Source organism: Callithrix jacchus, chromosome 5, assembly GCF_049354715.1.
Source record: "Callithrix jacchus isolate 240 chromosome 5, calJac240_pri, whole genome shotgun sequence".
Classification (NCBI taxonomy): domain Eukaryota; kingdom Metazoa; phylum Chordata; class Mammalia; order Primates; family Cebidae; genus Callithrix; species Callithrix jacchus.
In genome coordinates, this window is record NC_133506.1 from 104,970,302 (window position 1) to 104,995,243 (window position 24,942).

General features: G+C 45.5%; 1 protein-coding gene across 4 annotated transcripts in view; it reads left to right on the plus strand.

The window, feature by feature from the left end:
* BLTP2 (bridge-like lipid transfer protein family member 2) overlaps positions 1-24,942 on the plus strand; it is a 33,174-nt gene that overhangs the window by 2,448 nt on the left and 5,784 nt on the right. For 3 of the 4 annotated variants that reach the window (XM_078373964.1, XM_054256171.2, XM_054256169.2), the window contains exons 6-31: positions 70-130; positions 321-510; positions 1,388-1,511; positions 1,742-1,866; positions 2,123-2,190; positions 2,303-2,448; positions 3,430-3,548; positions 3,655-3,818; positions 3,977-4,235; positions 5,358-5,563; positions 7,171-8,263; positions 8,698-8,889; positions 9,033-9,235; positions 9,383-9,501; positions 9,622-9,842; positions 11,145-11,335; positions 11,465-11,564; positions 11,707-11,909; positions 15,408-15,702; positions 19,244-19,401; positions 19,672-19,878; positions 22,443-22,542; positions 22,771-22,953; positions 23,275-23,396; positions 23,871-24,026; positions 24,113-24,234. In XM_078373964.1, the coding sequence (XP_078230090.1) occupies positions 70-130; positions 321-510; positions 1,388-1,511; positions 1,742-1,866; positions 2,123-2,190; positions 2,303-2,448; positions 3,430-3,548; positions 3,655-3,818; positions 3,977-4,235; positions 5,358-5,563; positions 7,171-8,263; positions 8,698-8,889; positions 9,033-9,235; positions 9,383-9,501; positions 9,622-9,842; positions 11,145-11,335; positions 11,465-11,564; positions 11,707-11,909; positions 15,408-15,702; positions 19,244-19,401; positions 19,672-19,878; positions 22,443-22,542; positions 22,771-22,953; positions 23,275-23,396; positions 23,871-24,026; positions 24,113-24,234 (5,127 nt within the window). The remainder of the gene's footprint in view (positions 1-69; positions 131-320; positions 511-1,387; positions 1,512-1,741; positions 1,867-2,122; positions 2,191-2,302; positions 2,449-3,429; positions 3,549-3,654; positions 3,819-3,976; positions 4,236-5,357; positions 5,564-7,170; positions 8,264-8,697; positions 8,890-9,032; positions 9,236-9,382; positions 9,502-9,621; positions 9,843-11,144; positions 11,336-11,464; positions 11,565-11,706; positions 11,910-15,407; positions 15,703-19,243; positions 19,402-19,671; positions 19,879-22,442; positions 22,543-22,770; positions 22,954-23,274; positions 23,397-23,870; positions 24,027-24,112; positions 24,235-24,942) is intronic. The other variant, XM_054256170.2, reaches the window with a different exon arrangement.

Consider the following 24,942-nt stretch of genomic DNA (forward strand, 5'->3'; position numbering starts at 1 on the left):
AACAGAGCTTGATTGGAGGTAAATGGTGAGGAAAAGGGTGAAGTGCTCCTAATTTTTTTCCTTTCCTAGGCTAATCTGTGAGGTGAGCTTATGTAAGGTCAACAGCAAAGTTCTAAAGAGTGGTCAGCTGGTAAGTATGCCATGATCATTCAGATGCCTCATTTCCTCCTGGGCATAAAGAAGGAGCTTAGGGCTTACATTCTAGGTTCTGTGGCCTTAGGGGGTTCCCTCAAGTCAGTACCTGGTGTTCCAGATCACCACATTTTGACCTAAGACTGCCAAACCTTCTTACACACCTCAGAGGCTTATCTTCCCCACAGGAAGACACCTGCCTAGTGGAGCTCTCACTGGCCCTGGACCTGTGTCTAAAGGTGGGCATTAGCAGTCGGCATCTGACAGCTATCTCTGTGGATGTGTGGACACTCCATGCTGAACTGCATGAAGGCCTCTTCCAGAGCCAACTGCTGTGCCAGGGCCCAAGCCTGGCATCTAAGCCTGTTCCCTGTTCAGGTAAAGCCCCAGTCATTGAGTTTCTTGGCTATCTTGTTCTCAGGGATTGTTTTGGAAGTAGATAAAATGGTGGCCTCACTCCTTTTTTAGGTATGAGTCATTAGTCACCATGGACTTTGACCCTAAGGACAGTTAGAAGAAATAGGCATTTGCTTATGCAGAGTGACAGAACTAACACTGAGTGGGCATCTATCATGGGTTAGTTACTATGTATTTTATATACAATTTACCATTGAACAACATGGTTTGAGCTGTGTGGGTTTACTTATATGTGGATTTTTTTCAGTACATACAGTTGGCTCTCCATATCTGTGTGTTCTACATCCATAACCAAACATGTATGGAAAATGCAGCATTTGCAGGATATGAAACTTGCTGATGTGGAGGGCTGACTTTTTGTATACACAGGTTCCCACAGGGACAACTGCTGCAGTTGAATATGTTTGGACTTTGGTATCTGCAGGGAGTCCTGGAACCCAAAGCCCCAAGTATACCAAGGGATGACTGTATATTCTCTCACTAAATCCTCAGCATTTCACAAATAAGGAAACTGAAGCCTAGGAAGGTTAGCTTGGTAACTAGACTGAAGTTATACAGCTAATCAGTAGTAAAAATGAGGTTTAAATTATTTGGCCCTAAGGTCCATATTCTTATCATTTACCAACCTGCTCCTTGTACTCTTTAGGTTTTTAGAGTCTGGAGAAGGAAGTACAGCAGGTGCCTGGATCTCTGGGGTGTTCACCCTGTGGTCCATCCAGCTTAGGCATTTTCTTAGTCTACTTTATGTGGGAGAATTTGTCCATAGAGGACAGGGCATTTCTGGAGAATTGAAAGTGTTAAGATTGTTGGTTCTTGTGTTATTCATTCATGTTTTCAGAGGTGACAGAGGACTTGGTTGAGCCAACTCTGCCTGGCCTGATCCTCCTCCAGCAGCTGCCAGACCAGGTCAAGGTTAAGATGGAGAACACAAGTGTGGTATTGTCCATGAATAGTCAAAAGAGGTGAGGTCTCTCCTGACACAGAGGATGGGAGAGTGATCGTGGGAGCTGTATGTTGGGATCTCTGTAACCAGCCTAGTAGTTGCACTGAGCTTGCCTATGGGGAGAAAGGAAATAGGAATGGTTACATCTATGTAATGTGAGAAGAATTTAAATTATTAAAAAAAAATAAAAATAACAAGAAGTAGGAGTGGCATCCACATCTTCCTGAGCCAGAATCTGTCTTGGTTCAGGCACCTGACTTGGACTTTGAAGCTACTGCAGTTCCTGTATCACCGTGATGAGGATCAGCTGCCCCTTCGAAGCTTCACAGCAAATTCTGATATGGCACAGATGAGCACTGAACTCCTGCTGGAAGGTTCATGGGTCGGGGTACTGGTACTGAGAGAGAATGGGAGGAGTAGATACTCTCTTTGCTCATGTCTCATATGGTCTTCTTAATCTAATCTCAGTGTAACTGGGGAGCAGAAGGAGGGAACATAATGAGAGAAAACAGCCCCAACTCACAAGTGTTAGTGACAGTCTTAACCTCTTTGCCAACTTCTGACCCTCTCCCAGTTTTATCTCTTGCCCTTCCAGTGCTGTCCTCTGATCTGTCCTTTGGCCTCTTACAGATGGGTTGTTGCTGTCCCAGAGTCGCCAGCGCATTGTCTGCCTCAATTCCCTCAAGGCTAGTGTGCAGGTATGATGATTGTGGTACCAAGAATTGTTTCTTTCTCTACTTTGTCTCTACATTATTATATTTATGAGTTTGTAAAATAAAACCCAATCCACAGTTTGTCTTCTCATTTCAGGTGACTACCATTGACCTCTCAGCCTCCCTGGTTCTGAACACTTGCATCATTCACTACCGGCACCAGGAATTCTCTCACTGGCTGCATCTACTGGCACTGGAGACTCAAGGGTCTAGTTCACCTGTTCTTAAGCAAAGGAAAAAAAGGTCAGTCTGATCTTTTTCAGCCACCATCTTATCAGTTGGATTCTCTGGGATTCTTTTAGTCCAAAGTGGCATCTTGTGTTAAATGAGGAGGTTGTTTGACCACCTCAAATCTGAGTCACAATAGCAATCTGTTTTATATATCTTTCTTATTAGACTAGACTCCTTCATGGCAGGATGTTGTCCTCTTTGTTTTTGTGTCCTTAGTGCCCAGCATACTGTTTTATACAAAATAAACATTTGTTGAACTGAACTTAAGTGACAAGGAAAATCTTTGTCTTGTCTGCCAACATGGAGATTGTAAGGTGACAGTTATGTCTTTGTGTAGTGCTTCCATTGTGCTGCACAGAGAACTTAAGGTTATAGTTTAAAAGTGATGCTTCTTGGTTATTTTAGGTTCAGTCATATAATATTGCTGGTGTTCATCATATTTGGCCTGTGAAAGTGACAATTTTAGATGATTCAGTCTAATTAATATCTTTCTGGGGTTCCTGCAGATTACTGTTAAGAGTAGCAGTAAATTGGCCGGGCATGGTGGCTCAAGCCTGTAATCCCAGCACTTTGGGAGGCCGAGGCGGGTGGATCACGAGGTCAAGAGATCAAGACCATCCTGGTCAACATGGTGAAACCCCGTCTCTATGAAAAATACAAAATATTAGCTGGGCACGATGGCATGTGCCTGTAATCCCAGCTACTCAAGGCTGAGGCAGGAGAATTGCCTGAACCCAGGAGGTGGAGGTTGCGGTGAGCCGAGATCGCGCCATCGCACTCTAGCCTGGGTAACAAGAGCAAAACTCTGTTTCAAAAAAAAAAAAAAGAGTAGCAGTAAGTTGATGAATTCAGTGTTTTATCTTCTAGGTGTATCCCATCCTAAGAATCACAACACAACTGTAAATTCTCACTCTGATGTTGTGAGCTTCAGAAACTGTTCCATAATAGGAGGTTGCACTTTTTACCAAACAGTGATGTCTTGTCCCTATGCAGAACCTTCCCCCAAATTCTGGCTCCCATCATCTTTAGCACCTCCATCTCCAATGTCAACATTTCCATTCAGCTTGGAGATACACCGCCTTTTGCCTTGGGATTCAATTCCATCTCTCTGGGTAAGCCTCTCAGATGGAAAAGGAACAAGAATCTGTCCATTAGTGGAGCTTGGCCCAACTGATGGCCACGGTGGCTCCATGGAACTCTTTTCTCACCTTTGTTCAGATTACCAGCACCTCAGGCCACAAAGCATCCATCAGCGGGGCGTCCTAACTGTGGACCACCTCTGCTGGCGTGTGGGCAGTGACTCCCACATTCAGCGGGCACCACACCCACCCAATATGCATGTTTGGGGTGAGGCTCTTGTTCTGGATTCCTTCACACTACAGGTAGGTGGGGGCTTTGGTGAATAGGGGCCTGCACGGCTCTCCTCATCCTGTCATGGATCAGAGCACTGAGCATCCTGTTGGGAGCTGGCAGTGCATCAGGGCATTATAAAACGGTGCACCTGTGTACTTCTAATGGTATCTGTCTGCTTCTTCTCTAGGGTAGCTATAACCAGCCTCTGGGCTTGTCCAGCACCCAGTCAGATACCCTCTTTCTTGATTGTACCATTCGAGGACTTCAGGTAGAAGCATCAGATACCTGTGCCCAATGTCTGTCTCGTATTTTATCCCTGATGGGTTCACAATCTGGGAAGTCAGCTGTCTCTAGGGACTCTTCATTTGGGGAATCTGTGTCATTACTGTGGAAAGTGGACTTGAAGGTCGAAGACATGAACTTGTTCACCCTTTCTGCCTTGGTTGGTAAGTGGGACAAGGAGTCTATACTGAAGTGTGCTACTTGAATGGCTGAGGCAGGAGAATTGCTTGAACCTGGGAGGCAGAGGTTGCAGTGAGCTGAGGTGGTGCCACTGCACTCCAGCCTGGGCAACAGAGCGAGACTCTGTCTCCAAAAATAAAATAAATAAATATACTGAAGTGTGTAGTGTGTAACCTAAGCAGATTATGTTGGTTTAGTGTGCTCCTTCTCATTTGATGAAGCTGATTATCTGGAATTTTTCTAAATTAGAGTCATGAGATGCTTGAAGGTCTTGCATAAATATTAGGTTTCTTGATATTTCTTAAGGGCTTATGAAAGGCAAGTAGTAAGCAAGACCTAAGAAAAAGACAGCCTTGATCTAGTCAAGAGAGTGAGATCCATATAGCTTCTTATTTCCTTGTGTGTTTAGTTCTAGAGGGTAAGTGGTATGTGTCTGTGCAATTTGTAGGAGTTAAGGAAATTCTTTGGCTCTGCTGAATCTAGTTAGGTTAAGATGGAAAAGGGAAAGTTTCCTTAAAACCTAAGGAATGAGGCCAGGCGCAGTGGCTCATGCCTGTAATGCCAGCACTTTGGGAGGCTGAGGCAGGCAGATCACCTGAGGTTGGGAGTTCAAGACCAGCCTGGCCAACATGGAGAAACCCCATCTCTTTAAAAAAAATTTTAAAAACCTAAGGAATGGGCCGGGCGCGGTGGCTCAAGCCTGTAATCCCAGCACTTTGGGAGGCTGAGGTGGGTGGATCAAGAGGTCAAGAGATCGAGACCATCCTGGTCAACATGGTGAAACCCTGTCTCTACTAAAAATACAAAAAATTAGCTGGGCATGGTGGCGCGTGCCTGTAATCCCAGCTACTCGGGAGGCTGAGGCAGGAGAATTGCCTGAACCCAGGAGGTAGAGGTTGCAGTGAGCCGAGATTGTGCCATTGCACTCCAGCCTGGGTAACAAGAGCGAAACTCTGTCTCAAAAAAAAAAAAAAAAACCTAAGGAATGAACTTAAGGTGGCATGAGGAATAAAGATAATTAAGGAAATAAATAAGAAAGGTAAGTGAGGACTATTGTTTCCCTTTGAGAGCTGTGAACCAAGGCTGTCATGGTTTCTTGTTGTTAGGTGCTTCAGAGGTACGTCTGGACACCCTGACTATCCTGGGCAGTGCGGAGACCTCCACTGTGGGGATTCAAGGACTTGTGCTAGCACTGGTAAAATCAGTCACAGAGAAGATGCAGCCCTGTTGCAAGGCCCCTGACATTCCCACCCCAGTGCTCAGCCTTTCCATGATCTCCATCACCTATCACAGCAGCATCCGCTCTCTAGAGGTAATGTTCCTGTGGAGAGGTGGGGCCAGGCTGGCTTTTCCCTCAGCTTAGAGCCTTCCTGTGTCTTTTTTTTTTTCTTATCTTTTCCCAAGACAGAGTCTCATGTTTTGCTCAGACTGGTCTTAAACTCCTGGGCTCAAGCAATCCTCCTATTTTGGCCTCCCAAAGTGCTGAGATTATAGGTGTGAGCCACCATGCCCAGCCTCTCTTTTTAACTCATGTTGTAAAACTGGTTTCATGAGAAGTATGACACCTGATCATCATTATTTTTTGTAGCTTGTATGTTTTTAACCTTTTGTGGAATTGAAAATATATACAAAACTAGAGAGACTATATAAGCTTTTGTATATCAAGATTCAATAATTATCAGGCTGGGCGCGGTGGCTCACGCCTATAATCCCAGCACTTTGGGAGGCCGAGGAGGGTGGATCACGAGGTCAAGAGATCGAGACCATCCTGGTCAATGAGGTGAAACCTCATCTCTATTAAAAATACAAAAATTAGCTGGGCATGGTGGTGCGCGCCTGTAGTCCCAGCTACTCGGGAGGCTGAGGCAGGAGAATTGCTTGAACCCAGAAGGTGGAGGTTGCAGTGAGCCGAGATCGTGCCATTGCACTCCAGTCTGGGTAACAACAGCGAAACTCCGTCTCAAAAAAAAAAAAAAGATTCAATAATTATCAATTCATGTAGGTATCAGATATATATAACTTCAACTATAAATATTTCAGTATGCATCTCTGAAAAATAAGGGACTTTTAAAAAATAATGATCTGGTGTCATTTTGTTGAAGCCCTTAGCCCATCAAAAGACTGGAAGGAGTCAGAAGATAGAGGCACCAGCACGTTTTCAGAGAGGCTTTCCAGTGTCTTTGTCCTCAGGGTAACAGATGGACATGGGACCCTCTTAGGAGGAGGGTGGGGTATTTTCCTCTTTGTCAGACTTCACCTTCCTTTAGAAACTGAAGTTTCTTTTTTTGGAGACTAGAACTTGAGAATTTTTATGTCCTGGAATTTTACTTTTCTCTGTCCACTTAGCTATTCAGAACTGACTTTGTTTTTCAAGCTGACGAAGACTCTACTCCCATCCTTGAGGCATACTTTTATATAAGTCAGCTGCCATATTGACTTGTGTGCTCAGTAATTTATTATGCTGTATTTTGAGAATGAAATTGATGCAGTCAGTTCATGAAACATTCAAGTTGACTGTTGCAGTGGTTACCAGACAAAGTTTAGTTGCTGATAGAAAGGCAACTCACAAGCAGAAACATGAAGCCAGATGATTTATTGAGTACCTGCTGTCTACACTGAGTGTACTATGGTAGATACCGAAGAATTAAAACACCTGACCGCTATTCTCAGACAATTTAGGATTCAGTTGAGGAAAACTTAAAAAGTATAAGTACTCTTAAATTTAAGATAATAACAACTGTTAGCTCACCGCATTAGTGCTAACAGGAACAAAAGAAGGGAGTAATTAATGTGGTTACTCAAGAAAGACTTCTGGGTGGAGATGGTTCTTGAGCCAGGTGTGCATGTATCATAATCCTTACCATCTCTACTGTTTTGCGACATGGTAATTGACAGATCCTTTTCTTCTGCTCCCTAAAGGTTCAGTGTGGTGCAGGGCTGACCTTACTTTGGAGCCCCCCCGATCACATGTACCTGTACCAGCATGTCCTGGCCACTCTACAGTGCCGAGACCTGCTAAGAGCCACTATGTTTCCTGAGACTGTACCATCCCTTGCACTAGAGACTTCAAGAACCACTTCTGAGCTAGAAGGCCATGCCTCTGAGCCTTTACCCCCAAAGCGGCTGCTAAACCTGACCCTGGAGGTGAGCACAGCCAAGGTGACAGCTTTTGTAGCTGAGGACAAGTTCATTACCCTGGCTGCAGAGAGTGTGTCACTGAGCCGGCATGGAGGTTCCCTGCAGGTATACTGTCCAGAGCTGGCTGTTGGCTTTGATGGCAATAGTATCTTCAACTTCAAGGAGGTGGAGGTGCAGTTGCTACCTGAGCTGGAAGAGATGATTCTCCACCGGAACCCCTTCCCTGCACTGCAGACCCTCCGGAACCGTGTTTGGCTCCTCTCCCTTGGCTCAGTCTCAGTGGAGTTTCCTTATCAATATGACTTTTCTCGAACTCTAGATGAGGCTGTGGGAGTTCAGAAGTGGCTGAAGGGACTGCATCGAGGGACTTGTGCTTGGGCCTCCACACACCCTGTCCCGCTCCCACCTGATCTACTCTTAAAGGTTCAGCACTTTTCATGGGTTTTCCTGGATGACATTTTTGAGGTGAAACTTCATGATAACTATGAGCTGATGAAGGATGAAAGTAAGGAGAGTGCCAAAAGGCTGCAGCTTTTGGATGCCAAAGTGGCCGCCCTTCGGAAGCAGCATGGGGAGTTATTGCCTGCCCGCAAAATTGAGGAGCTCTATGCCTCTTTGGAACGCAAAAACATTGAAATCTACATCCAGCGCTCCCGTCGTCTCTATGGCAACACACCCATGCGCCAGGCACTGCTTACTTGGAGTGTAGCAGGGCTAGAGCTGGTAGCTCTGGCAGATGCCTCCTTCCATGGTCCTGAGCGTGTGGTAGAGCAGGTTCAAGAGCTTGATCCAGGCAGCCCTTTTCCTCCTGAGGGAGTAGATCTTGTCATTCAGTGGTGTCGTATGCTCAAGTGCAATGTCAAGACTTTTCTGGGTAAGTAATGTTTCCCTTATTTGCAGACCTGGTGTTTGCCCTCTGAGCTCTAGGGAGCTCTCTGAGTGATTTCAGAAGAACTAAGTTATATTGGGAACCGTGGCTGTTTGGGATGGGTGGAGTGGGATGGGTGAGCTCCCCTTCCCTTTCTTTGTTCCTGAATTTCACCCTAAAATTGCTTGGCTAACATGAAGGGAAAGCTGCTAACACAGTCATCTTTAAGGTTATTGTGGCTCTTGGATCTCAGTGCTATGCCCTTAACCTTCTGCTCCAGGGTCACTGTCACTTTTCAGCTTGCTGCCAGCTGCCTGCCCTTGTTCTCTCAATTGACTTTGTAAATATAGACGGGTAAAGTAGTGGTGAGGTAAAAGACATGCCCCAGAGTGCTCAGACTGAGCCTGAGCAGCCAGTGTGTATTCTTCCTCTGATAACAGTTCGGATCAGAGACTACCCACGGTACCTGTTTGAGATCTGTGACTGGCGGCTGATGGGTCGACTTGTGGGCACTGAGCAGAGTGGTCAGCCTTGCTCCCGTCGGCGTCAGATCCTGCACTTGGGGCTTCCGTGGGGTAACGTGGCAGTGGAGAGGAACATGCCCCCACTCAAATTCTACCATGACTTTCACTGTGAGTAGAGATGGGGCAGTTGGCTTGGCTGAGGGACATTTGTAATGGGTGAAATGGGAGGTGAGCTGAGGTCCTTCTGGAGTGAAGGAGGAAGAGAGGAGTAATGTTATGTTCAAGTTATAGCCTTTGTTCCTCTACCCCAGCGGAAATATTCCAGTATACAGTGGTATGGGGCCCATGCTGGGATCCAGCCTGGACATTGATTGGCCAGTGTGTGGACCTGTTGACCAAGCCCTCAGCTGACCCCAGCCCACCTTTGCCCTGGTGGGACAAGAGCCGTCTTCTGTTCCATGGAGACTGGCACATGGACATTGAACAGGCGAACCTGCACCAACTGGCCACTGAGGTGAGGGGTGTCATGATACTTTTTTCCTATCAGGATGGTATGGTTGAGGCCTGTATAGCACGTGTGGGAAGAGAGAAAGGTGCTGATTTGGGAGATGAGGATGGTTTTCTTATCTATATCTCACCAAATTCTTGGGGGTGGTCATAGGATCCATACAACACAACTGAAAATATGCACTGGGAGTGGAGCCACCTGTCTTTTCATTGGAAACCTGGTCAGTTTGTGTTCAAGGGTGACTTGGATATCAACGTGAGAACAGCCTCTAAGTGAGTGGAGTGAAGGGAGGGGCCTCCATGGGGTGAGGGACTTAGGTTGGAGGGAGGGGGAAGAACCAAGGGGAAGTGAGTGACCAGGGCACTGAGGGCTGGGGCTCCGTTGTGAGGCAGGTATGACGACTGCTGCTTCCTTCACCTGCCTGACCTCTGCATGACACTGGACCTGCAGTGGCTGTGCCATGGGAACCCCCATGATCACCATAGTGTCACTCTACGGGCCCCAGAGTTCCTGCCTGAGGTGCCCTTGGGCCAGCTCCATGACTCCTACCGGGCCTTTCGCTCAGAGAACCTCAATCTCTCCATCAAGATGGATCTGACTCGTCACAGTGGAAGTGAGGCTTGGGCCTGGGGCAGTGGGGAGGAAGGGCTGGGAGGATGGGCATGGACACTGGGGACTTCAGCTTGACTGTCTTGGGAGGGGAGAGGACAAGGACAAGGGAGAAGCTGGGTTAGGACCTTTTTTTTTGTTTGTTTATTGGAAAGAGTTGATGTCTTAGTCCTTTTTGGCTGCTGTAACAATAATACCACAAGTTTGGTAACTTATAAACAGCAAACATTTATCTGTCATAGTTCTGGAGGCTTGAAAGTCCAAGATCAAAGAGCTGACAGATTCAGTGTCTTGAGGGTGCATTCCTCATAGATGGTGACTTTTTGCTCTGTCCTAATATGGTGGAAGGAGTCAGTGAGCTCCCTTGGACCACTTTTAAAAGGGCACTAATCCTAATCATAAGGTCTCCACCCTTGTGATCTAGTGACCTCCCAGAGGTCCACCTTTTAACATCATCACCTTAGGTGATGATGTTTTTCTTTTTTTTTTTTTTTCCTGAGATGGAGTTTCACTCTATCACCAAGGCTGGAGTGCAGTGCCACGATCTCGGCTCACTGCAACCTCTGTCACCCAGGTTCAAGCGATTCTTCTGCCTCAGCCTCCAAGTAGCTGGGATTATAGGCACCTGCCACCGTGCCTGGCTAATTTTTTGTATTTTTAGTAGAGATGGGATTTTATCATCTTGGTCAGGCTGGTCTTCAACTCCTGACCTTATGATCCACCCACCTCGGCCTCCCAGAGTGCTGGGGTTACAGACATGAGCCACTGTGCCTGGCTGGGGTTAGTTTTTTTTTTTTTTTTTTTTTTTTGAGATGGAGTCTTGCTCTGTTACCCAGGCTGGAGTACAGTGGCATGATCTCAGCTCACTGAGACCTCTACCTCCCGAGTTCAAATGATTCTCCTGCCTCAGCCTCTGAAGTAGCTGGGACTCTAGGCATGCACCACCACACCCAGCTAATTTTTGTATTTTTAGTAGAGACAGGATGGTCTTGATATCTTGACCTCGTGATCTGTCTGCCTCAGCCTCCTAAAGTGCTTGGATTACAGGCGTGAGCCACTGTGCCTGGCCTGGGGTTAGTATTTCAATGTGAATTTTGGGAAAATGCAAATATTTAGACCACAGCAGTAGGGGAAAGCAGAGAGCTTAGATCATTGAAAGAAGAGGGAGTTGGGGATGCTGAATGCGAGGCTAGGTGCTGTTTGGATTTTAGATTTTTAAGCCTCTACAACCTGAAGTAAGGGAAAGATTTAGCTTTATCTCTGTGTTTCATCCATAACTAAGAAATGTCTATCCTTCCCTTTGCAGCAATATCCCAGCCCCGAATTCTGCTATATAGTAGTACCCTGCGCTGGATGCAAAATTTCTGGGCAACTTGGACTAGTGTCACAAGGCCTATCTGCAGGGGAAAGCTCTTCAATAACCTGAAACCCAGCAAGAAGAAACTTGGTCAGCACTACAAGCAACTTTCCTATACAGCCCTCTTTCCCCAGCTGCAGGTAAGGCACTGATGTCCTTGCTGACATCTTCACTTCTATTCTGCTTCTAATTTTCTTGTTTCTCATATTGAATCCCTTAATCATCCCTCTCATGCCTTCCTTTGTTCAGTTATGCTCTCTTGTTGTCAGGTACATTATTGGGCCTCATTTGCCCAGCAACGGGGCATCCAGATTGAGTGCAGTCAGGGCCACGTCTTCACTCGGGGAACTCAGCGGCTTATACCTCAAGGTAAAATAAAAGACTCCCTTCATTTCTCCTATCCTATTCCCTGTTGTTTTTCCCTTTCTCAGTTTAATTTCCCTCCTCCATCTCTGTCTCACACTATCCTCTGAACTGGGTAGCATGGGCTCTGTGTACCTCCTTTTCTCAGCAGGCACAGTGATGCGGCGCCTTATCTCTGATTGGAGTGTGACCCAGATGGTGAGTGATTTAAGTCAGGTGACCGTTCATCTGATGGCCTCACCCACTGAGGAGAATGCTGATCACTGTCTTGATCCCTTGGTAACAAAGACCCACCTGCTGAGCTTGTCCTCCCTCACCTACCAACGGCATAGCAATCGCACGGCTGAGGAGGTACTGCCCAATAGTTTATTTATTTCCTTATTTATATTAGTAGGTATCTCAGCCTACTTGGGCTGCCATAACAAAATACCAAAGATAGGAGGTTTAAACAACAGAAATTTATTTTTCAGTTTTGGTGACTGGGAATTCCAAGATCAGGGTGCCTGCATGGTTGGGTTCTGGTGAGGGCTCTGTTCCTGACTTACAGAGGGCTGCCTTGTCTCTGTCCTCACATGGCAGAGAGGGAGAGAGAGCACAAGTGTGGATGAGTGCTCTGGTTTCTCTTATTATACAAGCACTAATTCCATCATGAGTGCCCCACCCTCATGACCTCATGTAATTACCTCCCAAAGGGCCATCTCCATATACCATTACATTGGGAAGTGGGACTTCACCATATGAATTTGGGGGCAACACAATAAAGTCCATAGGAGTAGTTTGCAGGCTAAGTCCCTGGTAAGGTTTCTCATATTCCAAGCATGTATGTCATTTATGACAGACTCACTTTGTTTAGCTATATCAGCATCCCTCTTTTTGAAAATACCTTTTCTTCCTCTTCTAAAAATAGTATCTTACTCTTTAGGAAATAGAGTAAAAATTTTTCCTAACTCTGAAAAAAAGCTGGTATTGACTTTTCCCCCAGTTAGGGAAGGATTTTAAGTTGAAATTCTGTCATTTAAAATATAGTGGGGGAGGGCTGGGTGCAGTGACTCAATGCCTGTAATCCCAGCACTTTGGGAGGCCAAAGCAGGTGGATCATTTGAAGTCAGAAGTTCGAGACCAACTTGGCCAACATGATGAAACCCTGTATCTACTAAAAATACAAAATTAGCTGGGTATGGTGGAGCATGCCTGTTGTCCCAGCTACTTGGGAGGCTGAGGCAGGAGAATCTCTTGAACTTGGGAGGCGGAGGCTGCGGTGAACCAAGATCGTGCCACTGTGCTCCAGCGTGGGCACCAGAGCAAGATGCTGTCTCCAAAAAACAAAAACAAAACAAATAAAATACGGTCAGGGCTAGGCTCAGTGGCTCACACCTGTAATCCCAGCCCTTTGGGAGGCTGAAGCAGGTGCATTGCTTGAGCTCAGCTATTTGAGACCAGCCTGGGCAACATGAGGAAACCCTGTCTCTAACAAAAATCTAAAAAAGTATCTGGGTGTGGTGGCATGTGCCTGTGGTCCAGACTGCTCAGAAGCCTGAGGTGAGAGGTTTGCTGGAGTCTGGGAAGTTAAGGCTGCAGTGAGCTGTGATCATGCCACTGCGATCCAGCCTGGTTGACAGTAAGATCCCATCTCAAAAATAAATAGGCAAGGTATGATGGCTCATGCCTATAATCCCAGCACTCTTGGAGGCCAAAGTAGGTGGATCCCTTGAGCTCAAGAGTTCCAGAGCAGCCTGGGCAACATGGTGAAACCCTGTCTCTACAAAAAAGCACAAAAAAATTAGCCAGGCATGGTGGTATGCACCTTTACCTTTAGTCCCAGCTACTCAGGAGGCTGAGATGGGAGGATGGCGTGAGCCCAGGAGGCAGAGGTTGTATCGAGCCAGGATTGCACCATTGGGGCTGGGTGCAGTGGCTCACGCCTTTACTCTTAGCACTTTGGGAGGCTGAGGCATGTGGATCATTAAAGATCAGGAGTTTGAGACCAGACTGGCCAACATGGTGAAACCCTGTCTCTACTAAAAATACAAAAATTAGGCCAGGTGTAGTGGCTCTCACTTGTAATCCCAGCACTTTGAGATGCCAAGGTGGGTGGATCGTTTGAGGTCAGGAGTTCCAGACCAGCCTGGCCAATACGGTGAAACCCCATCTCTACTAAAAAAATACAAAAATTCACTGGGCATGGTGGTAGGTGCCTGTAATCCCAGCTACTTAGGAAGCTGAGGCAGGAGAATTGCTTGAACCCAGGAAGTGGAGGTTGAAGCCAGCCAAGATTGCACCAGTACACTCCAGCCTGGGTGACAGAGTGAGACTCTGTCTCAAAAAAGATAAAAAAAAAATAAAAAATTGGCTGGGCGCAGTGGCTCACGCCTGTAATCCCAGCACTTTGGGAGGCCGAGTCAAGTGGATCACGAGGTCAAGAGATCGAGACCATCCTGGTCAACATGGTGAAACCCCGTCTCTACTAAAAAAGATACAAAAAATTAGCTGGGCATGGTGGCGCATGCCTGTAATCCCAGCTACTCGGGAGGCTGAGGCAGGAGAACTGCTTGAACCCAGGAGGCGGAGGTTGCGGTGAGCCGAGATCATGCCATTGCACTCCAGTCTGAGTAACAACAGTGAAACTCCGTCTCAAAAATAAAATAAAATAAAAAATTGCCAGGTGTGGTGGCACACAACTGTAATGCTAGGTACTTGGAGGCTGAAGCATGAGAATCTCTTGAACCTGGGAGGTGGAAGTTGCATTTAGCCAAGATCATGCCACTGCACTCCAGCATGGGTGATGGAGTGAGAATCAGCTGGGCACAGTGGCTCACACCAGTAATCCCAGCACTTTGGGAGGCTGAGGTGGGCAGATCGTAAATAAATAAAAATATTTTAAAAATAAAATACAGTGGTGCCAGGCACAGTGGATTTTGCCTGTAGTCCTAGCTACTTAGGAGACTGAGGCAGGAAGATTGCTTGAAGCCAGGAGTTCAAGACCATTCTAGGCAAAATAGACTTAGACTCCATTGCATTGCTTTCTTTTGAGACAGAGTCTCGCTCAGGCGCCAGGCTGGAGTGCAGTGGTGCAATCTTGGCTCACTGCAACCTCTGCCTCCTGGGTTCAAGCAGTTCTCCTGCCTCAGCTTCCCGAGTAGCTGGGACTACAAGCGTGTGCCACCATGCCCAGCTAATTTTTGTATTTTTATAGAGACAGGGTTTCACCATGTTGGCCAGTATGGTCTAGATCTCTTGACCTTGTGATCCGCCTGCCTCGGCCTCCCAAAGTGCTAGGATTACAGGTGTAAACCACCGTGCCTGGCCTAGACTGCATTTCTAAAAAAAATATTTTAGAGGAACTCCAAAAAATTTTTTTAATAATGAATAAAATACAGTCGGTATAGTTTTAATGTAATATAACAAACAAGCCAAGACCACTTAGTTTTTCCTTCTCCAGGGTCTGTCTCCCCACAACAGGTTTTTTTTTTTGTGAGACTAAGTCTCTCACTGTTGCCTGGGCTGGAGTGCAATGGTGTGATCACTGTAACCTTCACCTCCCGGGTTCAAGCAATTCTCTTGCCTCAGCCTCCTGAGTAGCTGGGATTATAGGCGCCTACCACCACACCCAGCTAGTTTTTTGTATTTTTAGTAGAGATGGGTTTTCCCTGTCTTGGCCAGGCTGGTTTCAAACTCCTGACCTGGTGACTTACCTGTCTCGTCCTCACAAAGTGCTGGGATTATGGGCATGAGCCCCTGTGCCTAACAGGTTTCTTATTCAACAAACTTTTCTTTTATCATTGTCTTTGTGGAACAATAGCATTGGGGGCAATTTCCATGCTTACCTGAAGTCCTTTTCCTGTTTCTTAGGAGCTTTCTACTCGTGATGGGGATCCTACCTTTCATACACATCAGCTACACTTGGTAGATTTACGAATTTCCTGGACAACCACCAATCGAGACATTGCCTTTGGGTTATATGATGGCTACAAAAAGGCAGCAGTACTCAAACGTAATCTTTCTACTGAGGCCCTGAAGGGGTTAAAGATTGATCCACAGATGCCAGCCAAAAAGCCAAAGCGGGGTGTCCCAACTAGTGCCTCAACCCCACCTCGTGTTAACACTCCCAGCTTCAGTGGACGGCCTGATAAGGGGTCATCAGGAGGTAAGCTCAGGGAGATGAGACTTAATAGGTTTAGTTGTAGAATGTGGATATGAGCTTGGACAGGAGTTTGAAAAGGACTGAATCATGGCTTGTTCCATCTATGTGCAGAAGTGAAACATATTTTTCCTTCTTAGGTCACTTAAGTCTTATATATTAATTAACAGTGATGTAGGGGCATTAAATGGTGTGGTCCTATGGCCAGAATGGAGTGACGGAGCCAAAACAAGATCAGTAAGGGAAAGAAGCAAAGTGATAGATGCCACAAAAGAGACATAAGAGAATATGGAAGTTGGCCGGGCATAGTGGCTCCCTTCTGTAATCCCAGCACTGTGGGAGGCCGAGGCAGGTGTGTCACTTGAGGTCAAGAGTTCAAGACCATCCTGGCCAACATGACGAAACCCCATCTCTACTAAAAAAAATACAAAAAAAATTAGCCAGGCATATTCCAGCTATTCGAGAGGCTAAGGCACGAGAATCGCTTGAACTCAGGAGGCAGAGGTTGCAGTGAGCTGAGATTGTGCCACTGCACTCCAGCCTGGGTGATGGGGCGGGATTGCATCTCAAAAAAAAAAAAGAATATGGGAGTTGTTGCTGACAGGAGTGAAGCAGGAATACCATCCAGGAAGGGTTTGTTGAGGAAGTAGCTTTTGAGCTGGGCCTTGAAAGCTTAATATGATTTGGACATGTATAAATGGGGTAGAAGGGCAATCAGGGCAGAGGGAATAGCCTGAGTAGGAGTGGCATTGGAAAGCTCAGTGTGTTCAAAGAAGAGTCGAGTTTAAAAAAGCCCAAACTCAAAAGTGTTTTTTTCTGTTCTCTCACTCGAAAACAAATGAAGAAGACTTCTGTGACCAAACGTGGGAATTTTTCCTGACCAATAAGCAAGCAATTAATTCTGCAGCAGACACCTATTGGGTGTCCTCCAATTTAGTTCAATTCTGACACTATCTACCTGGAGACAGCATCAGATCCCAAAGGTTGACCACTTAGTCTCTAAGCCGGCCCCTTTCTCATAAGCCAGTCACAGGCTCCAGGTTGCTTTACTGTGCTTCTCACCAACTGGCTATAAACGGGTTCCCACAGTGCCCTCCTTGAGTTTGATTACTCACAGAACTGAAGGAAGCATTTTACTGCTTTATTATAAAGGGTATTACAAAGGATACAGATGCAGAGATGCATAGTGCAAGGTATGAGTAGTGGCGGGAAGCTTCTGTCCTCTTTCCAGGCAGGCATGCTACTACCCCCCAGCGACTTCCACGTGTTCAGCTATCCAGAAGCTCTCCAAACCCTGTCTTTCTGGGTCTGTATGAAAACTTCATTTTTATTTATTTATTTTTTTTTTGAGATGGAGTTTCGCTGTTGTTACCCAGACTGGTGTGTAATGGCACGATCTTGGCTCACTGCAACCTCTGCCTCCTGGGTTCAAGCAATTCTATCTCAGTCTCCCGATTAGCTGGGACTACAGGCGCGCACCACCATGCCCAGCTAATTTTTGTATTTTTAGTAGAGACGGGGTTTCACCTTGTTGACCAGGATGGTCTCGATCTCTTGACCTCGTGATCCACCCGCCTGGGCCTCCCAAAGTGCTGGGATTATAGGCGTGAGCCACCGCGCCCGGCTGAAAACTTCATTATATAGGCATGATTGATTAAACCATTGGCCATTGGTGATTAACTTAACCTTCAGCCCCTCTCTTCCCAGGAAGTGGCAGGGTGGGGCTGAAAGTTATAATCCTCTAATCCTGCTTGGGTCTTTCCAGTGACAGCCCCCATCCTGAAGCTACTTAGGGGCCTCCAGCAACCAGTCAACTCAGCATACAAAAAGACATCACTGGCTGGGTATGGCAGTGGCTCATGCCTGTAATCCCAGGATTTTGGGAGGCTGAGGTGGGCGGATCACCTGAGGTCAGGAGTTTGAGACGAGCCTGACCAACATGGAGAAACCCCGTCTCTACTTAAAAAATACAGAATTAGCTGGGCATGGTGATGCGTGCCTGTACTCCTAGCTACTCTGGAGGCTCAGGCAGGAGAATCGCTGGAACCCAGGAGACGGAGGTTGCAGTGAGCTGAGATTGCACCATTGCACTCCAGCCTGGGCAACAAGAGCAAAACTCCATCTCAAATAAATAAGTAAATAAAAAGAGGTATTGAGGGCTGGAACTAGGTAGAGGCAGTGGGAATGGAGATAAGATGGATATAAACATTATTGTGCATATGGGAGAATTGGCCACTGGTTGGAAGGAGGAGTTACAGGGAGAAAATTATAACGACTAAGACTGTAATATCAGAAATAGAGCCAGCGACTAAACAGGTTTGGGGAGGTGTAGGGTAGTTGAATTCAGATTTGGACATGCTGAATTTGTGTTACTAGTAGGACATCTATATAATGTCTAACAAACAGCTGGAAATGAGGGTCTGAAAGCTTAGGGCTAAAGATAGATATTTAGGAATTTCAGCATAGAGCTAAGAGTTAATGCCAAGGATATTGTAATAGTTGCTTACTGTGTGGTAGGTACTCTGCAAGATGTTTTTATGTATTATTCCTTTGAACTCACTTTTTTTTTTTTTTTTTTTTTTTTTGAGACGGAGTCTTGCTCTGTCACCAGGCTGGAGTGTAATCGCACAATCTCCGCTCACTGCAACTTCTGCCTCCCGGGTTCCAACAATTCACCTGCCCTAGCCTCCCAAGTAGCTGGGATTACAGGCACGCGCCACAACACCTGGCTAATTTTTGTATTTTTAGTAGAGATGAGGTTTCACCATGTTGGCCAGGATGGTCTCAATCTCCTGACTTCATGATCTGCCCACTTCAGCCTCCCAAAGTGCTAGGATTACAGTCGTTAGCCACAGTGCCCTGCCCCATTAAACTTTCATAGCAATCTTATGAGGTAGTTACTGTTATTTTACAGACAAGGAAACTGAGAAGCAAAGAAGCAATCTGCCCAAGGTCATAACACAGGCAGACTAGTCTGATTCTGGAAACTGCTCTTAACCATATACACTATTAGACAAACCCATTAAGAGAAAGTGTAGGAAAGAGAAGGGAACATGCCAAGGATGGATCTGAGGAGTTTAGACCTGGGAGAAGGAAGAGGGCCTGGAGACAATCAGAGAAAGCAGCAGAGTTAGGAGAACATGATGACATTGCTGGCAAGAGAGTGGTTTCAAGTGAAAAAGAGTCAAATAGCATATAAAATAATATGAAATGAAAAATAAAAAGAATAAAATAAGGTTGTGGGGGAGATTATAGAGTAATCTAGAGGTGGTTATACTTAAGAGAAAAAAATGTTATCTTACCTAGCATTTCTAAATTTCTGTTGGAAATCTGCTACTTTTATTAAAATTGAAGGGAAAATGAAATAACCCTTGTTTTGCCTTCATGGGTCAAGGGGTGGGCTAGGCTAGAGTTCTAGGTTCGAGAGGAAGTATTCTAAGCCCTTACCTAGCCAGATAAATTGAAGGAAGATCAGTTTGGCTCTGGAAAGGGAAAAGTCTTTCCCTTTGAGACTGCAACCTTTCCCTGCTTCCTATTTTTCTGCCAGGTGCTTACATGTTGCAGAAGCTAATTGAAGAGACAGATAGGTTTGTAGTGTTCACAGAAGAGGAGTCAGGCATGAGTGACCAGTTGTGTGGCATTGCTGCCTGCCAGACGGATGACATATACAACCGAAACTGCCTTATTGAGCTGGTCAACTGTCAGGTACCTTCTCTTTACAAGTCACCCCAACACCAGACTAGATTATGATCATATTGTTCACCTTCCCCCTCCTCTAAATATGAATGGGTGAATAGAGCTCCAAAAGTCTTTTCCTTCTCATAGGTGTCATAGATAATCACTTCTGTGTTTAAAAGCCAGTAAAAATTTACTCAGTAAGCCAGAATTAGACCTAGCTGCAGTGGTTGGTACAGTGTGCTCACTAAACTTCTCACCTTCTTTGGTAGCTTAACTCTGCTTCTATCTCTGGCATAGATGGTTCTTCGTGGAGCGGAGACAGAAGGCTGTGTCATTGTGTCAGCTGCCAAAGCCCAACTGCTGCAGTGCCAGCATCATCCAGCTTGGTATGGTGATACATTGAAGCAAAAGACATCCTGGACTTGCCTCTTGGATGGCATGCAGTACTTTGCCACCACTGAAAGCAGCCCCACAGAGCAGGATGGCCGACAGCTCTGGTTAGAGGTTAGTCAGTGCGTTTGTGAAGGCACATTATATTCCTACCTTTCCATAGACTTTCTAATAGCTGGAAGATTCTGTTACTAACTTAGCAGAATAATGAAGCTGATAACACCTTGAATGTGGACAGTCTCTGGTCTGGAAGCATATAAATATTTTTTTTTTTCTCTCATGATGTTCTATTTCATTGCAAGAGAAACTTGTTTCCCACAACTAATATAAAATGGACTGGAGCTTTTTAACTCTTGAAGATTGCTGATCCCTATTAATGTTCACATTGATATAGCCGTCAGCCAAGAAAACAGGCAGTGAGTCTGAGAATTTTTGATAAGCTTACTATCTGCCCTTTCTCCGTCCTTTCTTATGAAAATGACTGATTGGTTATTTCAGCAAGGCATTGACGTTGAATGAAAGATGTCTAGGAGTCAGGTTATGTGAGTTCTGATGATAGCTTTCCCATTATAGTAGCCATGAGCTCTTGTACAAATCACCTTTAATTGTGAAATGGAATTGATACTTCACCCTCACAAGATTGTTGAAAGGATCACATGATAAGGTGCTTTGAAAATACAAAGCTTTATTCAGGTGGAAAGTAGTCATTTTTTTTTAAGGCAGTACATCTAGGGAAGTCTAAGTGTGTGGCAAGATAATATTTTTTTTTTTTTTTTTTTATGAGATGGAGTTTTGCTCTCTTTACCCAGGCTGGAGTGCAGTGGCGTGATCTCGGCTCACCGCAACCTCCGCCTCCTGGGTTCAAGCAATTCTCCTGCCTCAGCCTCCCCAGTAGCTGGGACTACAGGCTCGCACCACCACGCCCGGCTAATTTTTGTATTTTTAGTAGAGATGGGGTTTCACCATGTTGACCAGGATGTTCTTGATCTCTTTACCTCGTGATCCACCCATCCTGGCCTCCCAAAGTGCTGGGATTATAGACATGAGCCACTGCACCCGGCCGATAATGTTGTTTTTTTTTTTTTTGAGACAGAGTCTCGCTCTGTTGCCCACGCTGGAGTGCAATGGTTCGATCTCAGCTCACTGGAACTTCCGCCTCCCAGGTTCAAGCGGTTCTGTAGCCTCAGCCTCCTGAGGAGTTGGGATTACAGGTGAGCCACCACGCCTGGCTAATTTTTATATTTTTAGTAAAAATGGGGTTTCACCTTGTTGGTCAGGCTGGTCCCAAACTCCTGACCTTAGGTGATTCCCCGCCCCTACCTTGGCCTCCCAAAGTGCTGGGATTACAGGTGTGAACCACTGCACCCGGCCAAGATAATGTTTTTTTAGATGGTGAGATTGTGAGTAGTTGGCAAAAACTAGGGAAGAAGTCTGTCTTTGCTTTGCCAGATTGTGAATTTTCTTTTCAGCTTTTCGGTAAAACTGAACCAGGATATAGTTTATGCTTTAACTTCTAAGATGCAATATCATCAGAATTATTGGAGAGTCTAATGGTTATGAGATATGCCTAGTCACTATTGTATGTTGTTATTACTTAACAGCTGTTAAGTGCCCACATTGCACAGGGCATGGTACACCCCTAAATGAGTTACAGGATCTAGCTGCATCTGTTAAGGACCAAAATGATAAATCCATTTACAGTTTCTCTTTGTGGGAGGTAAAACTGATCCTTCCTTTCACCTCCCTGGCTGATGCTTCTTATATCAAGGACCTTAGGGCTTAATTTAGGCAACCTCAAATGTAGTAAGAGGTAATGAGCATTTAGATCAGATGTCAAGATGAGTAAGGGACCGGTTGTTGGTAATATGAGAAGTCATGCTGATATATAAGAGCTGTGGTTCATTCAGGCAAGCAGTGCCCTTTACCAGTAGTCTTAGGAGGTAAGCACAGGTGTTAACTACCCATGCAGAAGTAGAATGGTTGAGCTATCAGGATCTTTCTGGCACTTTCTGCATCTGTGCTGCTTTTAGGCATGCCTTCTTTTGCAGGTGAACTCTTTTTTTTTTTTTTTTTTTTCCCCCCTCAGGCTGTGATACTAGCATTAGAGTGGAACGTCGTTGGCTTAGGTATGAGGGACTTTGATCTGGCCTTTCCTATATTTTTTTGAGACTTGACAGATCCACCATCTGCTGTGGTCTTCCCATCGCACTCATTCTGTTATTCATTCTGCTTCAGCTTGGCAGAGTGAATCAAAATAATTCAGTCCCCTTTTCCCATGGCAACATTGTCAAAGAGGTTATCTATCTGAAGATAGAAAACAGCAAGAACACAAATGGAACAAATACCAAAATGGGTGGGAAAGACTTTTTTTTTTTAACGAGATATTTTGCCCATAACATGATTAGATTTGAACCTCACTCATTGTTTTTCTGTCTTGAGTCCTGTGGGCCTGGCAAAGTGTGCATGTAACTCAATTGGGTTGGAGAATTTGGGTATACTGGGGCAAGAGAATGAGACAAATATGTCCTCTATCCTGGGAGATGGTTCAAGCTATTCTAGGCAGTAGAGCTCTAGATAGTATACGTAACTACTTAAAACATGGAGATCTGTCACCCAGTTGGCCACGGACAAGCCACTGTTTCCCCAGGAGCTAAAGTTGCCTGCATCTCTGTCTTTAGGTGAAGAATATTGAGGAGCACCGGCAGCGTAGTCTGGACTCTGTGCAGGAGCTGATGGAGAGTGGACAGGCAGTGGGCGGCATGGTTACCACAACCACAGGTCAGCTCTCCCCGTCCTCCGTGTCAAATGATTAGGATCAGATGTGTATCCCGAAGGGACTTCATTTTCCTACCTATTCTTAATGTCAGTGTACGTTGGATTAGGACCATTTTGTGCTATGCTAGGTTGAAAGCGGTGTTTCTGGAGTTTCTGAGACATAGCTGGGAGGCTCTCACATTACCTTTATTGAGAATGTCTTTTTCTTATCTCTTTCCCACCTCTTCCCAGATTGGAACCAGCCAGCGGAGGCACAGCAAGCTCAGCAAGTCCAGCGGATCATTTCGCGTTGCAGCTGCCGAATGTACTATATTAGTTATAGCCATGACATTGATCCTGAACTAGCAACTCAGATTAAGCCACCTGAAGTTCTTGAGAACCAGGAAAAGGAAGATCTCCTAAAGAAGCAGGAAGGTATTCAGGGCTTGAAAGGCTTTTAGGAGGGGACTTTGCAACAGTAAAGTTATTAAAAGTTCATTGTGCACTGGCATTAACATTTCACTTTGCTCTACTTTTTGTAAATTCTGCTATTAGAAAATAACCTCTATTCTTGCAGGGAGCTGGGATGAACGGGCATTGCTTATGATTCTGAAATAAACATGTTTCTGCCCATGAGTACCTCTCACCCTTTCTGTGGGGTTGACTAGTGGGGTGGTTCCAAATGTGGGTTAGGAGATGGAGTAGACATTTGGGTAGAAACTTGCGCCTTTTATTTAGCTGCTAACAATTATCTAGGGGCTGTGGATACCTTCACCCTTATCCACCATGAGCTGGAAATTTCCACCAACCCAGCTCAGTATGCCATGATCCTGGACATCGTCAACAACCTGCTGCTGCATGTAGAACCCAAGCGGAAGGTGAGCATGGGTCCTTGTAGAATGCTGGTTAGCCTCACAGGAACACCCAGACTTTGTGCTTTATTTGGCCTCATACTTCACACGGAAAAAGGGCCTTGTGGTTAACACATCCTCTTAGCAGTGGCAGTTGGAATCCTACTTATTTAGAAAAGGCCTGAGTGTCTCTCAGACTGTAGGGCTTGTTTGCCTGATTGTTTTCTCCTAGTCATTTCTCTACCCAGTCACCTAGACACTTGTAAAAACATTTAACTATTCCCTGCTTCCACCTCTATCTGCATCCCGTTGGGCCTGACTTGTGAAATCCACACTGCCAGATTTTCTGCATTGACCTACCACTGTTGCTGTTAACAGTGACAGATAAAGGTTAGCTTTCTAGAAGAGATCACCCCCATTTCTTTCTCTTTTCTCTATTTCACTTTACTGTAAGAATTGTCTATTTAGAAATCCTATTCATTTCCCTTTCCTTTCCTTTAGGAACATAGTGAGAAGAAGCAACGGGTCAGGTTCCAGCTTGAAATCTCTAGCAATCCCGAGGAGCAGCGCAGCAGTATACTGCATTTGCAGGAGGCTGTGCGGCAGCATGTGGCCCAAATACGACAGCTGGAGAAGCAGATGTATTCTATCATGAAGGTAGTCACTGCAGATAGATAGTCAAGGACCAGGAAGTCTCCTAGAATGAGGGAGATCTCCTCTCAATTTCTATCCTGCTTCCCTAGTCTTTGCAGGATGATAGCAAGAATGAGAATCTGCTTGACCTGAACCAAAAGCTTCAGTTGCAGCTAAACCAGGAAAAGGCCACCCTGCAGCTAGAAAGTGAAGAGCTGAATATTCTCATCAGGTACCCCAGTATTCTTTCCTTACTCTTTTCCAGTGCCTCAGCTAGAGGCAGTTCTCTTCCTTGCCCATGTTCTGACTATCTTTAGGTCTAATGTGCATTATCAAAGGCTCATGTAGGAATAGGTTCAGATACCTCTTCCTGGAAAAGAAAAATGGGTAGTTGGGAAAGATCACTTTTTTTTTTTTTGTAAACAGAGTTTTGCTCTTGTTGCCCAGGCTGGAGTGCAGTGGCATGATCTCGGCTCACTGCAACCTCCGTCTCCTGGGTTCAATGATTCTCTTGCGTCAGCCCCCCAAGTAGCTGGGACTATAGACATGCGCCACCACATCCAGCCAATTTTTGTATTTTTAGTAGAGACGGAGTTTCACCATGTTGGCCAGGATGGTCTCAATCTCCTGACCTTGTGATCCACCCGTCTCGGCCTCCCAAACTGCTGGGATTACAGGCATGAGCCACCGTCCCCAGCCGAAAGATCACTTTTATGGCCTTTTTGTTTGTTTGTTTTTGATCTCCTTTTTTTGTACCTGTATATGTCAAGGAATTTTGTGGCCTTGATACTATGCATCTTAATTGAAAATATCTTTTTTTTTTAAATGAACCTGACATAACAAACATAAAAATATCTTTATCAGTATACAATTGCAGATATAATTCTAGAAATTATTAGTGGGAAGATACGACTTTATCAAGAAGCTGTAGAGCTCAAAG